Here is a 16,613-nt window from a genome sequence, read left to right as displayed (position 1 = left end):
TGAGAACAACGAAAGCTATTATACATTTTGCGATCTTCTTCACCAAAGACAGCGAAGAAACTTTAGTGAAGAAATATTGGGAACAAACATAAACTTTTTGTCGAATGTTTCAATATGCACGTAGGATTTTCTTCGATATTTCGTCAACTTCGCATGTCATCTCTGTTTAATTATAGACTATAATTTTTTACGAAGATATTCATAGAAATTCCTTTCTAAGTAGAGTAGTCTAATTCTTTGAAAACTAAACAAGGAGTAAGAAGAAATTATACATTAACCTAATTTGATACATCTTACACAGAAAATTTTAGCAAATATAATAAATAATTATTTAGCTTATCGTAATTAATGCCGTACACCCAAACATTTCCATAAGTAAAGTTAATTTGATCATATAACTCAAAGCTTTATGAAACGGTATTTCGAACACTGTGCCGGTATATTGTTGATAAGAAAGACATGTGATAAAACAATTCTAACTATTCAAATTTCTACGTGAATCTGCAAATACGAATGTAATTAATAAGATTGAACTGAATTCCATAGATCTATATCACCTTTCCCCTTCCTTTTTCTTACATATGGCAGGTTGCAAACAATACGAGATTACAAAAGATTATTTTGCTAATCAAACTCCTTTCGTCATATGTTCCCACGATAATGCGATTGGCGCACTACATTTATCGCTGTTTCAACATGAGAACTACATATGAGAAATACATATCCGGTTTTTTTTTATCTATATAATATATAAATAAATATAAATATATTATAAAATAATTTAAAAAAAAAGTAATCAAAAAAGATTTAATAAATTTTTTTATTATAATAAATATATTAGATATGTTTTTATGTCCAATAATATATTTATATTTAGTAATAAAATATGGATAGTTTGCAGCCTGTCTTATAATAAGCGTCAAAAAAATAAGAGAGTTTATAGTCGATAAAATTCGTATTAATGTAGTCAGAGAGATAAAATTAATTAATTTTATCAATGTACCTTTAATGTATATTAAATTTAACGTTAACTTTTACGCGTAAATATCTCATGTATGTAAAAATAAATAAATAAGATAGAAAAACCACATAAAAATCTAATTAAATAAGGTTTTCCTTAGTTAAAATTTAGATTTCTCTTCTCTATATTTCGCTATCAACGTATGTTTTATAAAACAAAAGAAATTGATAGTAAAAAAATTATTTTGCTATTTTTAAATAAGTTGTACAAAATTAATGCAGCAAAGTCGAAAAGTTAGAAGCCGTATCAATCCATCTACCTGATATTTTCAAAATCGATATCGCGAAGCTCTGATAGAAAATGTAAGATGTTCGTAGTGCGCATACAATTCCACATCAGTGTGAAACCTCATTGCTTAATGCAATGCAATGTACGAAAAAAAGCATTCATTTAACTAACTTTTCTGTAAAATATTTACGTACGCACACGATGTATAAAGAAACTATTAATAAATTGTTTTTAATTAAGTAAATAAAAAATGAACAATTTAAATAAATAATTAAATTAAAATAATAAATAATTATACAAAGTTTGAACTCAATCGAGTATGTAATTCAGTACACGAATTGCGGTCAAGAGTGAAAATTGTCCGAAGATTAAAAACCGTCCTCTCTTTCTTTCACTACTGCATATAAAAATATCTATTGATCCGGTTTTAATCTAAAAAAGCATGAACGTTGGACACTTTCACAAAAATAATTGAAATTTTATTAAATTTATTGTTTTAAGTTATGCTCATCTATATCGCACTGGAGAAAGAGTCGTCGTTTCAACGCAGTACGCACGATGTTAAAACCAAGTGAGAATGGAGTTTCACGTCCCTTCGTCAAACATTTGTTATGCATAAATTGCCAGTGCAATAGCATTGTGCAATATTGATCTCGGAATGACGAGGTGGGTGCTGCAGAACTTTGTCAAGGCTGTCCTTTCCGGTTAAGATACCGATGGGAAAAATAATGTCGCATTGCGCCACAAGACCTAATTACTTAATTTGCTTAACTAAATAAATTATTCTGATTTTTTAGTTAAGCAAATGTGGATATCGGACAGACTTATACGTATAATAAATAATAAGGAATCATAATAATAATAATAGATGCAAACTGAAAAAAGAATCCAGTTAACCTAAAGGTAAAAAGATTTGCAGAGAAAAACAGATTTTTTATCTTCTTATTTTTTTATCTTAAATTACTTTAAGTAAATTAAATTTTAAGTAAGTAAGTAAATTTTTATCGCATAATATAGCTTCTTAATTAAATTTTATTCTTATTAGCACAGCTATACATTTAAAATATATACAGATATATATTCTTCTACATGTGTTATTGAAGTTTATGTCTATTGCCAGTATTCATAGTCTGCAGATCTTATATTTAAAACCGTCTTAAGTATAATACGATCTTAAGATGTTACGAACCAATCACAGAGCCGTATTAGCATCTTAAGACATTACTTAAGACTTGATAAGTCTTGAAATAAGAACTGACTATAAATACCGGCCTATAAGATCCGAATTTATGTAAAAATGTAAAACAAAAATACAGGTGTTTCTCTAATCTTTAACCTATCGATCATTACCTATCTTAGATTCATTCTGAAGTCACATGTCTTCCTGCAAATCTTTTTTGCATTCGTGAACAAGAATAGCAATTTCCTAAAATTCCATGATAATTCAGTCATAAATTAAAATTAATTTAATGTAAAGATAAAATATCATTTTTTAAGGTGGTCCTTTCGTGAGAACAAGTATTAGATAAGTACCTAAATTTGATATATGTTAAATATACAGTAATAAGGGACATGTGTACGAAAAATCAAGTGAGGTTACCGACACTTTACAAGAAATAAGTCATTCTAAATGTGCGTTCGCGGAGCGTGCCATTGTCATTCTATCCTTGTTTACATCTAATGAACGAGAAAGAGAAGTGGAATTCACGCACCAAGTTTAAAGAATGTAAGATTGATAAACTGGAAGATTTGAGAAAGATATCGGAAACTCTGAAATGATTTTTAAACGGTAGTGGTTGTATAATCAAAACAATGATACGTGATACAATTAAAAACGGACGTTTCTTAAACGACAATAAACTAATTCGTTTGGCAATAAATCGTTGATTCAACTACTATTATTTAAAACCAGGTCATTGTCGACTACAATTTAATTGTGTCATTGTCTCGATTATATCAACTGGCGCGGCGCTTAAAAATAATCTCAGTTTTCGAGGTTTTTTCCCAAGACTTCAGTTTGTTAATCTCACGTTCTCTGGACTTGGTTTGATGAGTGGATCTCACTTTTCTTTGCCTGATTAGTCCCAATTTTCATTTCTAGTCCGAATATTTTGCAGACTATGAATATTAGCAGTAATATATGCTGTGTATTTTCTCTTAAAAATTACACTATATCTTTGTACATTTAATTTTTTAATTCTCACCTTCTGCTCGACGGAATGTTTGAGATGATTTAATTTATCTATCACTGTGTCACTAAAGACTCAAAGAGCAAAAAAAATGTATAATTTATATTAAATTATTGATTAAATGTTACATAACGTTAACTCATACACAACTAATCGCGTTTGACTCTCAAAGCTCACATTTCCTTGTTACTCATCAATATTAATATTTTTTATTACGAGTGCGTACGATTAATCAAGTGCCATCGTAAATAATCTCTCAAAGAATTTGATGACATTACAAGGTATGTAGCGAGATATATTTAATGAGTCGAACACGTAAACAAGCATTTTATGAACGAGCAATTTAGGTATTTAGGTATATAATAAGAATATTATATATTCATACACGCATGATTTATGGTAACCGTACGTGTAAAAGATTTCGATGTTCTGACAGTAGAATAATATTAATTTTAATTACAAATTTTTTTTTCTCTCTATTGAAAAGAGAAAATTGAGTACTATATTATATATGTTGTATGAAATAAAATGTATTAAACATTTCTTTTGAATCTCACCAAGAAAAAAGAATATCTTCACAAAAAAAAAGAAGTTGTAAAATATGGACAAGTAACATTTATTTTTGCTGCGAGAGCCTTTTGCTACTATTGCTAAAAAAAATGTTATTTGTTAAATGTTGGTTGTTCATATTTTACGATTATAGACTTGCGGTAGCTAATTTTTTTCCGTGTCAGGATATATTTAGCAAGTGCGTGCCAAAATAACGGTATGAAAAAAAAAACACGAGGTATTGGACTAAAACGAAAGACGTCTTGACGATTAAGGGACCAAAACCAATAGTCGAATCGTCACGATGATTATTTGCCAATCATAGCCGAATGAAATAAAAGTTTAATTGTTAATAATAATAACCCGTCGAGACGCAAAAGAAAAGGATAAAAATATCCTATTTTCCAAAGTACAATTTGCGTGCGTCATCTACTGTAAGCAGACTTAATTTACTCGTTTCGTTCGTTAATCCGTTAGTCAATTCTTTGAAGTAGACGCGCGGCGGTATTTTAAGGTAGTCGCAAGCACGATATATATTCTCGAATACATAATAAGAATCCTATGAGTAACTCCAAACATTTCAAAGTTACACACAGCTAACTGTATAGGTACATCGGATTCTTCGTAAATATCTTCCAAATAAAAGAAACTGGTTGACACGATTTCAACAGAATACTAATAGTATTCTTGGAATCTTAAATCGAATTCTCCAAGTCACAAGAATCGATTATTGCATTATGCCAGTCCAGTAATATCACAGGACCACAAGAAGAGTTTTTTTTATCGAAAAGAAGAACCACTACTTTATATGTATTTCGACATGCTGACACCGAATATGAGAATATGACCTTTAAAATAATGTAGCACGTCAAGTTTTTGTTATAACAGGCATAAAAGGCCCACATTAAGCATTTTTCATATTCTTCATAGGACGTGCATACTGATTAAATTTTCTTAGCTCAAAAACAATAATTATATACATTTGTGTTTATTGCGTGGACTCAGGAACATCTCGCTTATTAAAAGTTTTGTATGTTTCATCAACACACAAATGTACATAATTATTTTTAAGCTAAGAAAATTTAATCACAGCGTGCACGTTCTATGTAAAATATGAAAAATGCTTAATTGTGAGCCTTTCTTGCCCGTTACTACAAAAACTTTACGTGCTTATTTTAAAGCACGTAATATTCGGTTTCAGTGAATATTTCGAAATAGTGGTCTTCTTTCCGGTAAAAAAACTTTCTATTTTTGTGCAATGGTTCTGTGTATTTAAAACGTATTACTTAATATCGGCTCGTTTGTCGAAGTTAATTCGTGCCATCATAATAAATTAGCGTATATACAGAGTGATATACAGAAGGAAAATGCAACATAAACTGAACTGATCGATTAAAATATGCCACATTTACATATAATTAGCTTAGATTTCATGGTAAAAAAATCGCGAATAAGTATCTTGACATTCACACGTGTCAGGCGATAAGTCGGTTGGCGAACTCAATTTTGTGTTTGGACGTACGTTTTGTCCAAAAGAAAATTTTTTTTTGAAACTATTGCGACTGTTACTGTCTGCGTTGTTTAACTATCAGTACCTTGTATCGGCGCCATTCGAGGCCTCCAACCTTTGTAATTTACCCCGCTTGCGTAAAGACGAGTGGATCGTCCTGGCCTTATTTAGAGCATTATAAGTATTGCTTGACGGCCAAATTATAAGAAGAAGAAGAAGTGTCAGGCGATAAGTTGCAATTATGATCATACGCAATCATGCAAGTTAAGTCAAGAACCTTTGACTTGAGTGCTGTAATTATACGATCGACGGATTAAAAATCATAGGTGACGGCGATTAAAGTGAGATAATGCGAGATAAAAAGTCGATGACCGATGACAGTCAGCGTGGCGGTAGCTGACGACAGACGACCCGATGCACACCTTGCCTCGAGCAAGGGTTGCGCCGGGTTGCGCAGTGCATCAGCAGCAGCACCGCCACCACCACCCCATCCCCGGACGTATACTCGGTCTCTCCCTGGCTGTTCACCGCGATCTCGATCCTCTTATCATACCGATCTTTGGCTCGTGTCATGAGGAAAGTGAGTGTATGAGCGCGGCTGATCGCGCGAGCGAGTTAAAGTCCTACGTTCGCGGAAAATAACAGGTGGAAACAGTAAAGACGGTACCGTACCCGGATGGTCCCGGCTGATCCGATTGATCCGCAACGCCACTACTGCCATCATGCCCGCGGTCCACGGCGAAGGGGAATACTCGCAGTTATCTCGGTCGATAAACAATGACGAAAAAGAGGGGAAATATAGAGTTTTACATCAGCCTTTCCAAAATAAAAATTTATTTAAATTCGAATTAAATTAAATAGGAATTTTTATGTCAATATATCTGAATGAAAATAATCTAAATTCAAATTCAAATTCAGATTCTTTAGATTTATTCAAGTCTGTGAGATGTTACAGAATCCACGAACTCAATTTTATTTTTATTTTAATTAAAATCTAAATTTTACTCTAAATTAATTTGTCAATCATGCAGTTAAAGGTTTATGCGTTTAATTTTAATCGTGACAATAACTAATTTTTATATTTATATTATTTACAGTATCTCTGGCGCTGCAACAAGAACTATATTAGTGATTTCATGGATATTTTTATTAATATTAATTTATTTAAAAAATGAAAATATCTCGAAGCAAGAAATGCAACGACTTTTCCAGTCGGTGCTGCCACGCGTGGTACGACCGCAAACGCAAATGCAAAGTAATAAAAATAATGCGCAACTCTGTTCCTTCTTCTTTTTTAGTTCAGTTTTATATACTTGAATCAAACGTAGAGGAATGGGGTGTAGCCCCGGACAGTGGGTAGCCCCGGACATTATTAAAATTCAAATATCCTGCATATCTATGGCCATTGTTTAAACATTCTGCATATGTCGAGATACGCAGAAGAGCATATTAGATGTGTAAACTGGCTTCCCCCCCGTCCCCTACAATACTGGTATCTTAAATTGTGACAATAAACTGTATCCAACAAAATTTGTTAAACATTTATCAATACTTAATAAAATGAACTGCGAAAAGTCAAATACGTGTAAGTAAATATTTCATACAACATTAAATCAGCAATAAAAAGTCGCAAATATAATCAGTATACAGCTATAAGTTTCATATAAATGTTGTCACGAATGACTGCAATATCGAGCACTATAATTTTTCTTCGTTAAACTATATGAAATTTCTTCATTCCAAGCAAGTTTTCTTCTTTTAACACAATATAATCTTATTTCAAGATTTCCTCGTTAAAACTAAAGATATTATCAAATTAAGAATATTCTTTTTTTCTGTGTACTTATTACTTATATTTGCATCAGGGATAGCTCCTTAAAAAAGCGGCTTTTTTATTATTTTGTTTTAAATATCTCGAATTTAATGTGTGTGTTGTAAATGTGCTTGATTTTAGAATCTAACTAAATCATCAAATTTTCCTACTTATCGGATAAAAAAATATGAAGATTAGTAGAGAGAGAGAGAGAGAGAGAGAGAGAGAGAGAGAGAGAGAGAGAGAGAGAGAGAGAGAGAGAGAGAGAGAGAGAGAGAGAGAGAGAGAGAGATTTAGTTCACTATAGGATAATCATTACAAAATCGCAAAATTGCGGGGGCATAAAACAAAATAAAAAGATAAACTTCTAGGCGTGCAAATATATAAAAATACCTCTTACATATAAATATGTAGAAATATTAAAAATTTTAAATGTATAAAGACACATACACACACACACAAAATTTAATAAAATGTAACAACAAGATAAAAAATATTGAATTAAATACGATTAAATAGCAAATATAAAAATATCAATTTCGCATATTTACACCATAATTGCGCATGTAAATATGCAAAAAAATCAATATAATAATAGACATTTACAAAACCCGACGCGCCAAAGTCAAATTATGGTAATTTGGCTTAGATAGCTTAATATACCTACTAATTGGAACAATTCCATTAAGCATGAACATAACGAGGACATTGTCATTGTATGTCTTATCAACAAAACATTTTGCAACAACCTCGTGTACTTATCTCACAGCTTCTAAGTTATAAGTTATAAATAAGAAGTGTTTTCTTGTCTTTTAAATTATTATTGTTTCAACTGTAACGATATTCGTTACTTATACGATTAATATCTATATATATGCATAGTAATATTAAAAATTTGATATCTATGTATATACATAGATTTCAAATCGTTTGTATATAAAAACACATACAATTATATAAATAAATAAATATATATATATATATATATATATATATATATATAATACGTATATACGTATATAAAAATTACACAAATATATGTCCATATGTACACATTATTATAATATTTCATAAACATAGGCATAGAAAAATTTTATAAAATATAACAATAAAACAAAACAATATTAAGTTAAAATAAAAATGTCAATTTCGCATACTTGAACAATACTTGCGTATGCAAATACGCGAAAAATATCAATATAATAATATAGAAATTCACAAAACGCGACGCGAAAAAGGCAAAATTTTTAATTCAATATTCAGTTTAATATAGTATAATTACAGTCGGAAATCAATGCGATTGTTAGAAGCATTCTAATTACTACGCATGCAATATAATCTGTTCCTTTCAGTTGCATTTATTCCGTATTATTTTATATACGCGCGTATATTCTATACACTACACGCGGTATATAATCCTAAACTTGATATGAGAACTGATGGATATAAGAATTTATTGAATTGCAACAAAGAATAAGAAAGAGTATAATCGAAAAAAACAGATTACAGTTACAAGAGAAACTTAGCACTCACCATTTCGCGACGTCCCTCGACGTCCATCGATGCATCTTCCGCTGCAATTTCATCTGGGACAGCACTCGGAAATGGTCCAGTAGAGCATACCTGATGTGTCCCACGTCGATTGCACTTTACTTCAGTACACACATCAATACACTCGCGACCCGAATTGGCGGAATTATATTTATGAGATATTTAATGATATATCACTGCAATAAACAAATTTTTAATCAAAAACGAATATAATAAAATACGAAATTTGCGAATTCGGTTAAAGAGTCTCTATGTCCATTGCACTTTATTTTGCATCAGTTCACATCAGAATGCATTCGCGACGCGAAATACTGAATTTAATTTACGAATTTATTTAAAAAAATCTTTATGGCAAAAAATTACTTTTTATAGATAATCTATCGCGTATAATAGTTAGAGATAAAATATATGAAATATGCTTAAATCTGAAAAATAAAACGTGCGAATTCTTCTCATACAACTTATTGTTAGTGTATGAACATTGCCATACTCCTATACGCAATATTTTTGCAAAGATCACCTGACTTTGCAATATCTCTGTGCGAAGTTTGTTCTCGCAATACTTCAATTTTAACGCTAAACGAGGTTCATGTAAAAAGGGGAAATCATCAAGAACGAATAAGAGATGTAAGTCGACATAATGACAAATCGCATTTATATTTATGAAAGATCGTATGCATTTTATTGTTGGAAATTAATTCTGAATTATATTAGTAAAATATTAATATATTTATTCAATCGTGACTGTATAATAAATTATTAATTAAAATTATCAAAAACAAAATTTTAAAAATATAACAAAGTTGTTGAAACTTTGAGCAAGTACTTTTGATATGTATCTTTCTTTTCTTTCAATATATAAAACTGACTTATATCTCTTTTTTATTGCGACGCTTTTCATGCGAATGTTCGCATTTACGAGTCTACAAGCAAAATAAATCGCATTGATTTCAAAAATGACGATTTCGGCGGGAAAAAAACCATCACCTGTATACCCTAAATTCCACTCACCGATTCCGCCGACTCAGGACCGGCTACGTTCCGCATCTGAATCTGCAACACAAACATTATATCTCATTGATCAGATTAAGTTAAATAGTTCAATAGATAAATTGGAATTATTTGTTAATTCGTAAAGTTACTTTATCTTTAAATTAAATCTATTATAAAAAAATAATCAAAAACAATTTTTTTATTATTATTTGGCAAAAACGTAATAGACATACTATACTATCTTTGAAATATTTTCTAAAATACATTTAAATTAATACAGTTATATATATATAAAGTTAAATTATATACCTTCGTGCCGATCCTGCTTGGCCCGAACCGGATCCTCCGGTGCTGCCTCCGCCGAAGTTCACAGATTGCACTTTACTCTTTACCTATTGTTTCATTAATTTTAACATTAATCACACGTGCGCGTCATATGATCTTTATAATTTAACACAAAATATACGATGATACGATTAATGAGGTATTAACTCTAAGCAACTTTATTTTTAAAAAATTTGATATAACATATTTCAGTTTATAATTAACATTATTATTACATACTGCGATATTGCAAGAATAATTTATATTTCTTTGCATAAAAATATCAATTATCACGTGTAATTTGACAGGATACTCGAGGAACTTAATGTTTAATCGATCTATTAATATTATTTGTAACATTCCCGAAAAGTAAATGCAACTGCAAAGATACAGTTTGTTTGTATACACATATGCGTTCACACATTAGCGTAACATTAGAATGGATTCCGATCGAAGTTGTTTAGTTTCCTCCTAGATCTCTATTGTGTTTTCTAGCGAAAACGAAATAAATCCGAATCGGAATCCATTCCGAAAAGTTCCGCGCAATAAGTGTCCCGATTCTTAAATCGTTGAGCCCGCGGTTAACTTGGCGAACAGCGAGATTTATATTAAGGCTGCGTTCGGGAAGCGCGCTATTAGCGCTATTGCATCATTCTATCTTTATCGCTCATCAGGCGTAAAACAAGGATAAAATAAGCAAATAGCACTAATAGCGTCTTCCCGAACGCACCCTATACAGCGAGAATACAGCGCGCGCGAAAGAAAGAGAATGAGAACGTTACGTGGCTATCCTCGTCCATTGTTCGAATCTAACCGAAGCTCCGAACGCGTATACATACACACTACACGTACGCACGCGCCTTCTCTTTGTGTGCGCGTATCCCTACAATCCGATTTTCGAGTGAGCTGCGACCTGCGACGAGCGCGAGCCGTCTTCCATTGCTCCTTATTTATTCCAGCATCGAGCATCAGTGCGCCGAGTGCGCGCTACCCGAACGCCCCTCGGCTAATTCAAGTCGAAGCAGGTCGAAGTGAACAACCGCGTGCTACGCGGAACGCGGCAGTCGGTATGTGGTATGCGGGTATCGTAGGTGCCTTCCGCGCGCCGTGCCTCTCCCCACTCTACTATACGCGCGTCGCGCGCCGTGCCTCGACTCCCCGTCGCCACGGCGCGGCGTGCGCGCGACGTATACATATACCTCTCCCCAGTGCCCACTACGTAGTACGTGCGCGCGCCGCGATGCGCCGCGACCGGCCTCGAACTCGAATTGCGTTCGCGAACGTGCTGCGTTTTCTCGTCGAGAAGAACGAGTAACCGCGGAGTAACGATAATATCGTAGACATAGATATTACGCAGCACCGTATCGTATTCCCGCGGAACGAGAGAATTCGGAGGATTCTTTTCTTTCCTTGTGCGAGGGATCGAGGATGAGACGCGCGCGTAATTGCTCACTGTCAGTCGATAAAAGCCTAGGCTCTCACTACGGTAATCTGATGGATAAAATCTAACACGTTGAAATGGGTAAAACGATTCCGTAACTAACTGAACTGTATTTTACGATTTGATTGCTTAACTGTTTGCTGCTAGCTGTTACGAATTTTTCTCGCATTGGTGTGATTTGAACAGATAACACGCACTGAGAGAGAACTGTATATAGATATTCGATCAATAAATGAACTATTATATTTACGATTTAATTACAACAAATTAATTTTTCTATTATACTACGTTGTAAACGATATATTACATTGGATATATCGACGATATACTTTTATTCCGCGCGATGTCAGTTTAATATAAATACGTACGTACCGAAAGAGAGAGAATAAGAGGGTAGGGGGGGAGTGGAGAATCACCAAGTCGTATCGTACGCAGTATTTCGGAGAAAGAACGGCGCGCGGTCGCGCGGTGTCGCCGGCGCGGCGCGCGTTCGGTCAAAGTCGTTTAATTTAAACGTGTCTTTTACGCTGTATTATTTAAATGTTCTCGTCGAGCTTGACAAGTAACGATAAGAAAATAACGGCAATAAAGACTCCGCTTTGATTAATTTTCGGATTATTAACCGTCGTTATAAATCTTTCGCGCAATGTTAATTTAATGTATAACGCGCTTTGAAATATAACCATTTTTTAATTAAAGTATTATAATATTATTATATATTATGATTATTACATTACATCGAACATATTAAGATAATGCTACGATTTAAATGTTACGCTAAACTCATATGTGTGTATATAAAACAAACTGGATTTTTGCAATTGCACTTACTTTTCGGGAATGTTACAGATAATATTAATAGATCGATTAAACATTAAGTTCCTCGTGTATTGTGTCAAATTATACGTGATAATTGATATTTTAATGCAAAGAAATATAAATTATTCTTGCAATATCGCAGTATATAATAATAATATTAATTATAAACTAAAATTTTTTTTTAAATAAAATTGCTTAGAATTAATATCGCATTAATCGTATCGTATTATGTTAACAGATATTTCGCGCGCACACACGTGTGTGATTAATGTTAAAAGAGTAAAGTGCAATCTGTGGCCTAGTTTACACCGATCTTTGTTGATACGCGTATCGAATAGTATATTTGAGCTGATCAGCAAATAATCAAACTAATTTACTAGTTATTTACTATTTAATACGCGTATATTAAGTGATCAATGTAAACTAGGCCTGTGAACTTCGACGGAGGCAGCACCGGAGGATCCGGTTCGGGCCAAGCAGGATCGGCACGAAGGTATATAACACGCTTATTCCACTTTAATAATTAACTTTATTTAACTGTATTAATTTAAATGTATTTTAGAAAATATTTCAAAGATAGTATAGTATGCCTGTTACGTTTTTGCCAAATAATAATAAAAAAATTGTTTTTGATTATTTTTTTATAATAAATTTATTATAATTTAAAGATAAAGTAACTTAACAAACTAGCAAATAATTCCAATTTATCTATTGAATTATTTAACTTAATCTGATCAATGAGATATAATGTTTTTGTTGCAGATTCAGATGCGAAACGTAGCCGGTCCTGAGTCGGCGGAATCGGTGAGTGGAATTTAGGGTACAGGTGATGGTTTTTCTTTCCGCCGAAATCGTCATTTTTGAAATCAATGCGATTTATTTTGCTTCTAGACTCGTAGATGCGAACATTCGCATGGAAAAGCGTCGAATAAAAAAAAGATATAAGTCAGTTTTATATTGAAAGAAAAGATAGATACATATCAAAAGTACTTTCTCAAAGTTGTAAAAACTTTGTTATATTTTTAAAATTTTGACTTTGATAATCTTAATTAATATTTTATTATACAGTCACGACCGAATAAATATATTAATATTTTACTATAAAATGCATACGATATTATCTTTCATAAATATAAATGCGATTTGTCATTGTGTCGACTTACATCTCTTATTCGTTCTTGATGATTTCCCCTTTCTGCATGAACCTCGTTTAGCGTTAATATTGACGCTTGAGCCTCGTAAGATGCGAAGAAATAACATGGGTCAGAAATCACCAGGAATATTTTGTGCGCGTTAACGGATATCTTGTAATTTTTAATTTTCTAACTTTTTTGTTTTACTTTCTGATTTAAAATTTTTTGTACAACAACAATTTGAATAAAAAAGATTACGAATTATAGAAATTCGTAAAAATGAGGATAATTAGAATCTCTTGTAGAAATCGTGACTTTTCAGTTATATATTTGTTACGGTTACTTTATTAGATAGGAATAAAGATTCCATTTGCAAAGAATACCGCGAACTTTGCCAAATTATTTATATAGTTTGTGTAATTATTAATATTAGCTCAAAGGTTTCATCATATATGTATATAAATTATAAAATATTAGGTTTTTCCATCACTGCAACTTTTAGTTTTTTACTTTTTATTTATGTATTCGCGATTAGATTTACCATATTTATAGACGGTACAAATATAAATTTTATGAAAGTAAATGCGCGAATTTTAAATATTTTGTGGTAGCACTTTGCGTGTGTTTTACTACAACTACTTTACAATTTTTAAATACCGTTACGATTTTTAAAATTTGATTTTTTACTTAGCTTTCTCGATATTGCGATTTTTTTAAACAATATTCCTCAAAAAATTGTTAAGCTTCGCAAGGATATTGAGGGCGAAGCGATTCTTGCAGAAATATTGCAAGAACAAACTTCGCACAGAGATATTGCAAAGTCAGGTGATCTTCGTAAAAATATTGCGAAGGAATATTGCAATTTTCATACACTAACAATAAGTTGTATGAGAGGAATTCGCACGTTTTATTTTCCAGATTTAACCATATTTCATATTTTATCTCTAACTATTACGCAATAGATTATCTATAAAAAGTAATTTTTTGCCATCAAGATTTTTTCAATAAATTCGTAAATTAAATTTAGTATTTCGCGTCGCGAGTGCATTCCGATGTGAACTGATACAAAATAAAGTGCAATGGACATAGAAACTTTTTAACCAAATTCGCAAATTTCGTTTTTTATTATATGTATTCGTTTTTAATTGTTTATTGTGATCATATTATTAAATTTACCGCATAAATATAATTCCGCGAATTCGTGTCGCGAGTGTATTGTGTGTATTGTGTGGAATGCTATTGGACGGAATGCTATTGGACTATTTCCGAGTGTTGTCGCGGATGAAATTGCAGCGGAAGATTCATCGGTGGACGTCGAAGGACGTCGCGAAATGGTGAGCTTCGAGTTTCTACTATTATAACTTTAATCTGTTCTTTTCGATTATACTATTTCTTATTCTTTGTTGCAATTCAATAAATTTTTATATCAAGTTTAGGATTATATACCGTGTAGTGTATATAGAATATACGCGTATATAAAATAATACGAAATAAATGCAACTGATGAAAGGAACAGATTATATTGCATGCGTAGTAATTAGAATGCTTCTAACAATCGCATTGATTTCCGACTGTAATTATACTATATTAAACTGAATATTGAATTAAAAATTTTGACTTTTTCGCGTCGCGTTTTGTGAATTTCTATATTATTATATTGATATTTTTTGCGTATTTGCATACGCAAGTACTGTTCAAGCATGCGAAATTGACATTTTTATTTTAACTTAACATTTTTTTGTTTTATTGTTATATTTTATAAGATTTTTCTATGCCTATGTTTATGAAATATTATAATATGTATACATATGAACATATATTTGTGTAATTTTTATATACGTATATATATATATATATATATATATTTATATTTATATAATTGTATGTGTTTTTATATAAAAACGATTTGAAATCTATGTATATAGGCAGATCCATTACTTTTCGACCAAAAGTTGCGGGGGTGGGTCACCGATTTTGATGCCGATTTTTTCTTTGAAAGTACACTAGAAAAAAAGATAATCCTGAAAATTTGAGCTTGATTCGATCATATCCGGCCGCTGGAGAATTTTTTGAATTTTGAGAAAAGTCGATTTTTCAGTTATTTTCAAAAAATTATATCTCAGCTTCTATATAACTTAGAGACTCGTTTGAGGCCGCATTCTTTTCTGTAAACTCTCTACTTTTAAAGAAAAAATTGGTCATTGGTTTACACTCAAGTCCGGTTTCACGGCGAGCTGCTAACTAAACCACTGTTTTAGAGAAATTTTGCCTATTTTTGAAATGCTGTCATATCTACAGTTTTCGAAGTAGAGGGTTGATCAGCAGCTGATATTTTTTGTTCAAGTATACTCTGAAAAAATCTACCCACTTACTTTCGAGGAAAAAATCGGCATCAAAATCGGTGACCCACTCCCGCAACCTTTGGTCGAAAAGTAATGGATCTGCCCATATATATAGATATCAAATTTTTAATATTACTATGCATATATTTGTATATTAATCGTATAAGTAACGAATATCGTTACAGTTGAAACAATAATATATTTAAAAGACAAGAAAACACTTCTCATTTATAACTTAGAAGCTGTGAGATAAGTACACGAGGTTGTTGGAAATTGTTTTGTTGATATGACAATGTCCTCGTTATTTTTATGCTTAATGGAATTGTTCTAGTTAGTAGGTATATTAAGCTATCTAAGCCAAATTATCAGAACAAACTTTGATCATTACCTAAGTTTTACTTAGATTTTTTTGCGGAGAATCACGCTATTTTTAGATTACACCAAATTTTCAAGTTACTCACTTATTTCTCGGTAAATTATTTTAATTTAATTGTTACCCTATCGCTGAAGATGGCTCAAAGCGGAGTCAAAACGTCCGATTTATAATTTTGTATCTTATTAGTTATTAAAAATCAATATAAAGTTGACTTATTTACGCATCGTCTAATGCCCTCTCCCCTTTTTACTTGTCACTTATATTAATGTCATTATCAAGAGTCCGTTGTGTTATTTATTCAATCATTATTTATATCTATCGATA

At 31.8% G+C, this 16,613-nt stretch overlaps 2 protein-coding genes across 13 annotated transcripts in view; one reads left to right on the top strand and one right to left on the bottom strand.

The window, feature by feature from the left end:
- Window positions 1-16,613, bottom strand: part of LOC143905339 (acyl-CoA Delta-9 desaturase) — a 59,577-nt gene that overhangs the window by 27,085 nt on the left and 15,879 nt on the right. The window contains exons 1-2 of one of the 3 annotated variants that reach the window (XM_077420737.1): window positions 10,164-10,225; window positions 9,873-9,914 (exon numbers count right to left, since the gene is read on the bottom strand). The exons of 1 other annotated variant lie outside the window; for it this stretch is intronic. The gene's annotated coding sequence lies outside the window, so the exon portion shown is untranslated. Of the gene's footprint in view, window positions 1-9,872; window positions 9,915-10,163; window positions 10,226-16,613 lie in introns of those variants that run through there. One more of the 3 variants, XM_077420736.1, reaches the window with a different exon arrangement.
- Window positions 10,962-16,613, top strand: part of LOC143905328 (glutamate receptor 1) — a 124,782-nt gene continuing 119,130 nt past the window's right edge. The window contains exons 1-4 of one of the 10 annotated variants that reach the window (XM_077420693.1): window positions 10,962-11,664; window positions 12,677-12,717; window positions 12,866-12,931; window positions 13,201-13,242. In XM_077420693.1, coding sequence (XP_077276819.1) covers window positions 11,607-11,664; window positions 12,677-12,717; window positions 12,866-12,931; window positions 13,201-13,242 — 207 coding nt within the window. In that variant the 5' untranslated portion in view covers window positions 10,962-11,606. The other 9 variants (XM_077420695.1, XM_077420694.1, XM_077420699.1 and 6 more) reach the window with 9 other exon arrangements.

Source organism: Temnothorax americanus, unplaced genomic scaffold (assembly GCF_048541705.1).
Source record: "Temnothorax americanus isolate GAGA-0224 unplaced genomic scaffold, ASM4854170v1 Scaffold6, whole genome shotgun sequence".
Taxonomy (NCBI): domain Eukaryota; kingdom Metazoa; phylum Arthropoda; class Insecta; order Hymenoptera; family Formicidae; genus Temnothorax; species Temnothorax americanus.
The sequence above is the reverse complement of the archived record's forward strand: the minus strand, read 5'-3'. Positions and strand labels throughout refer to the sequence as shown.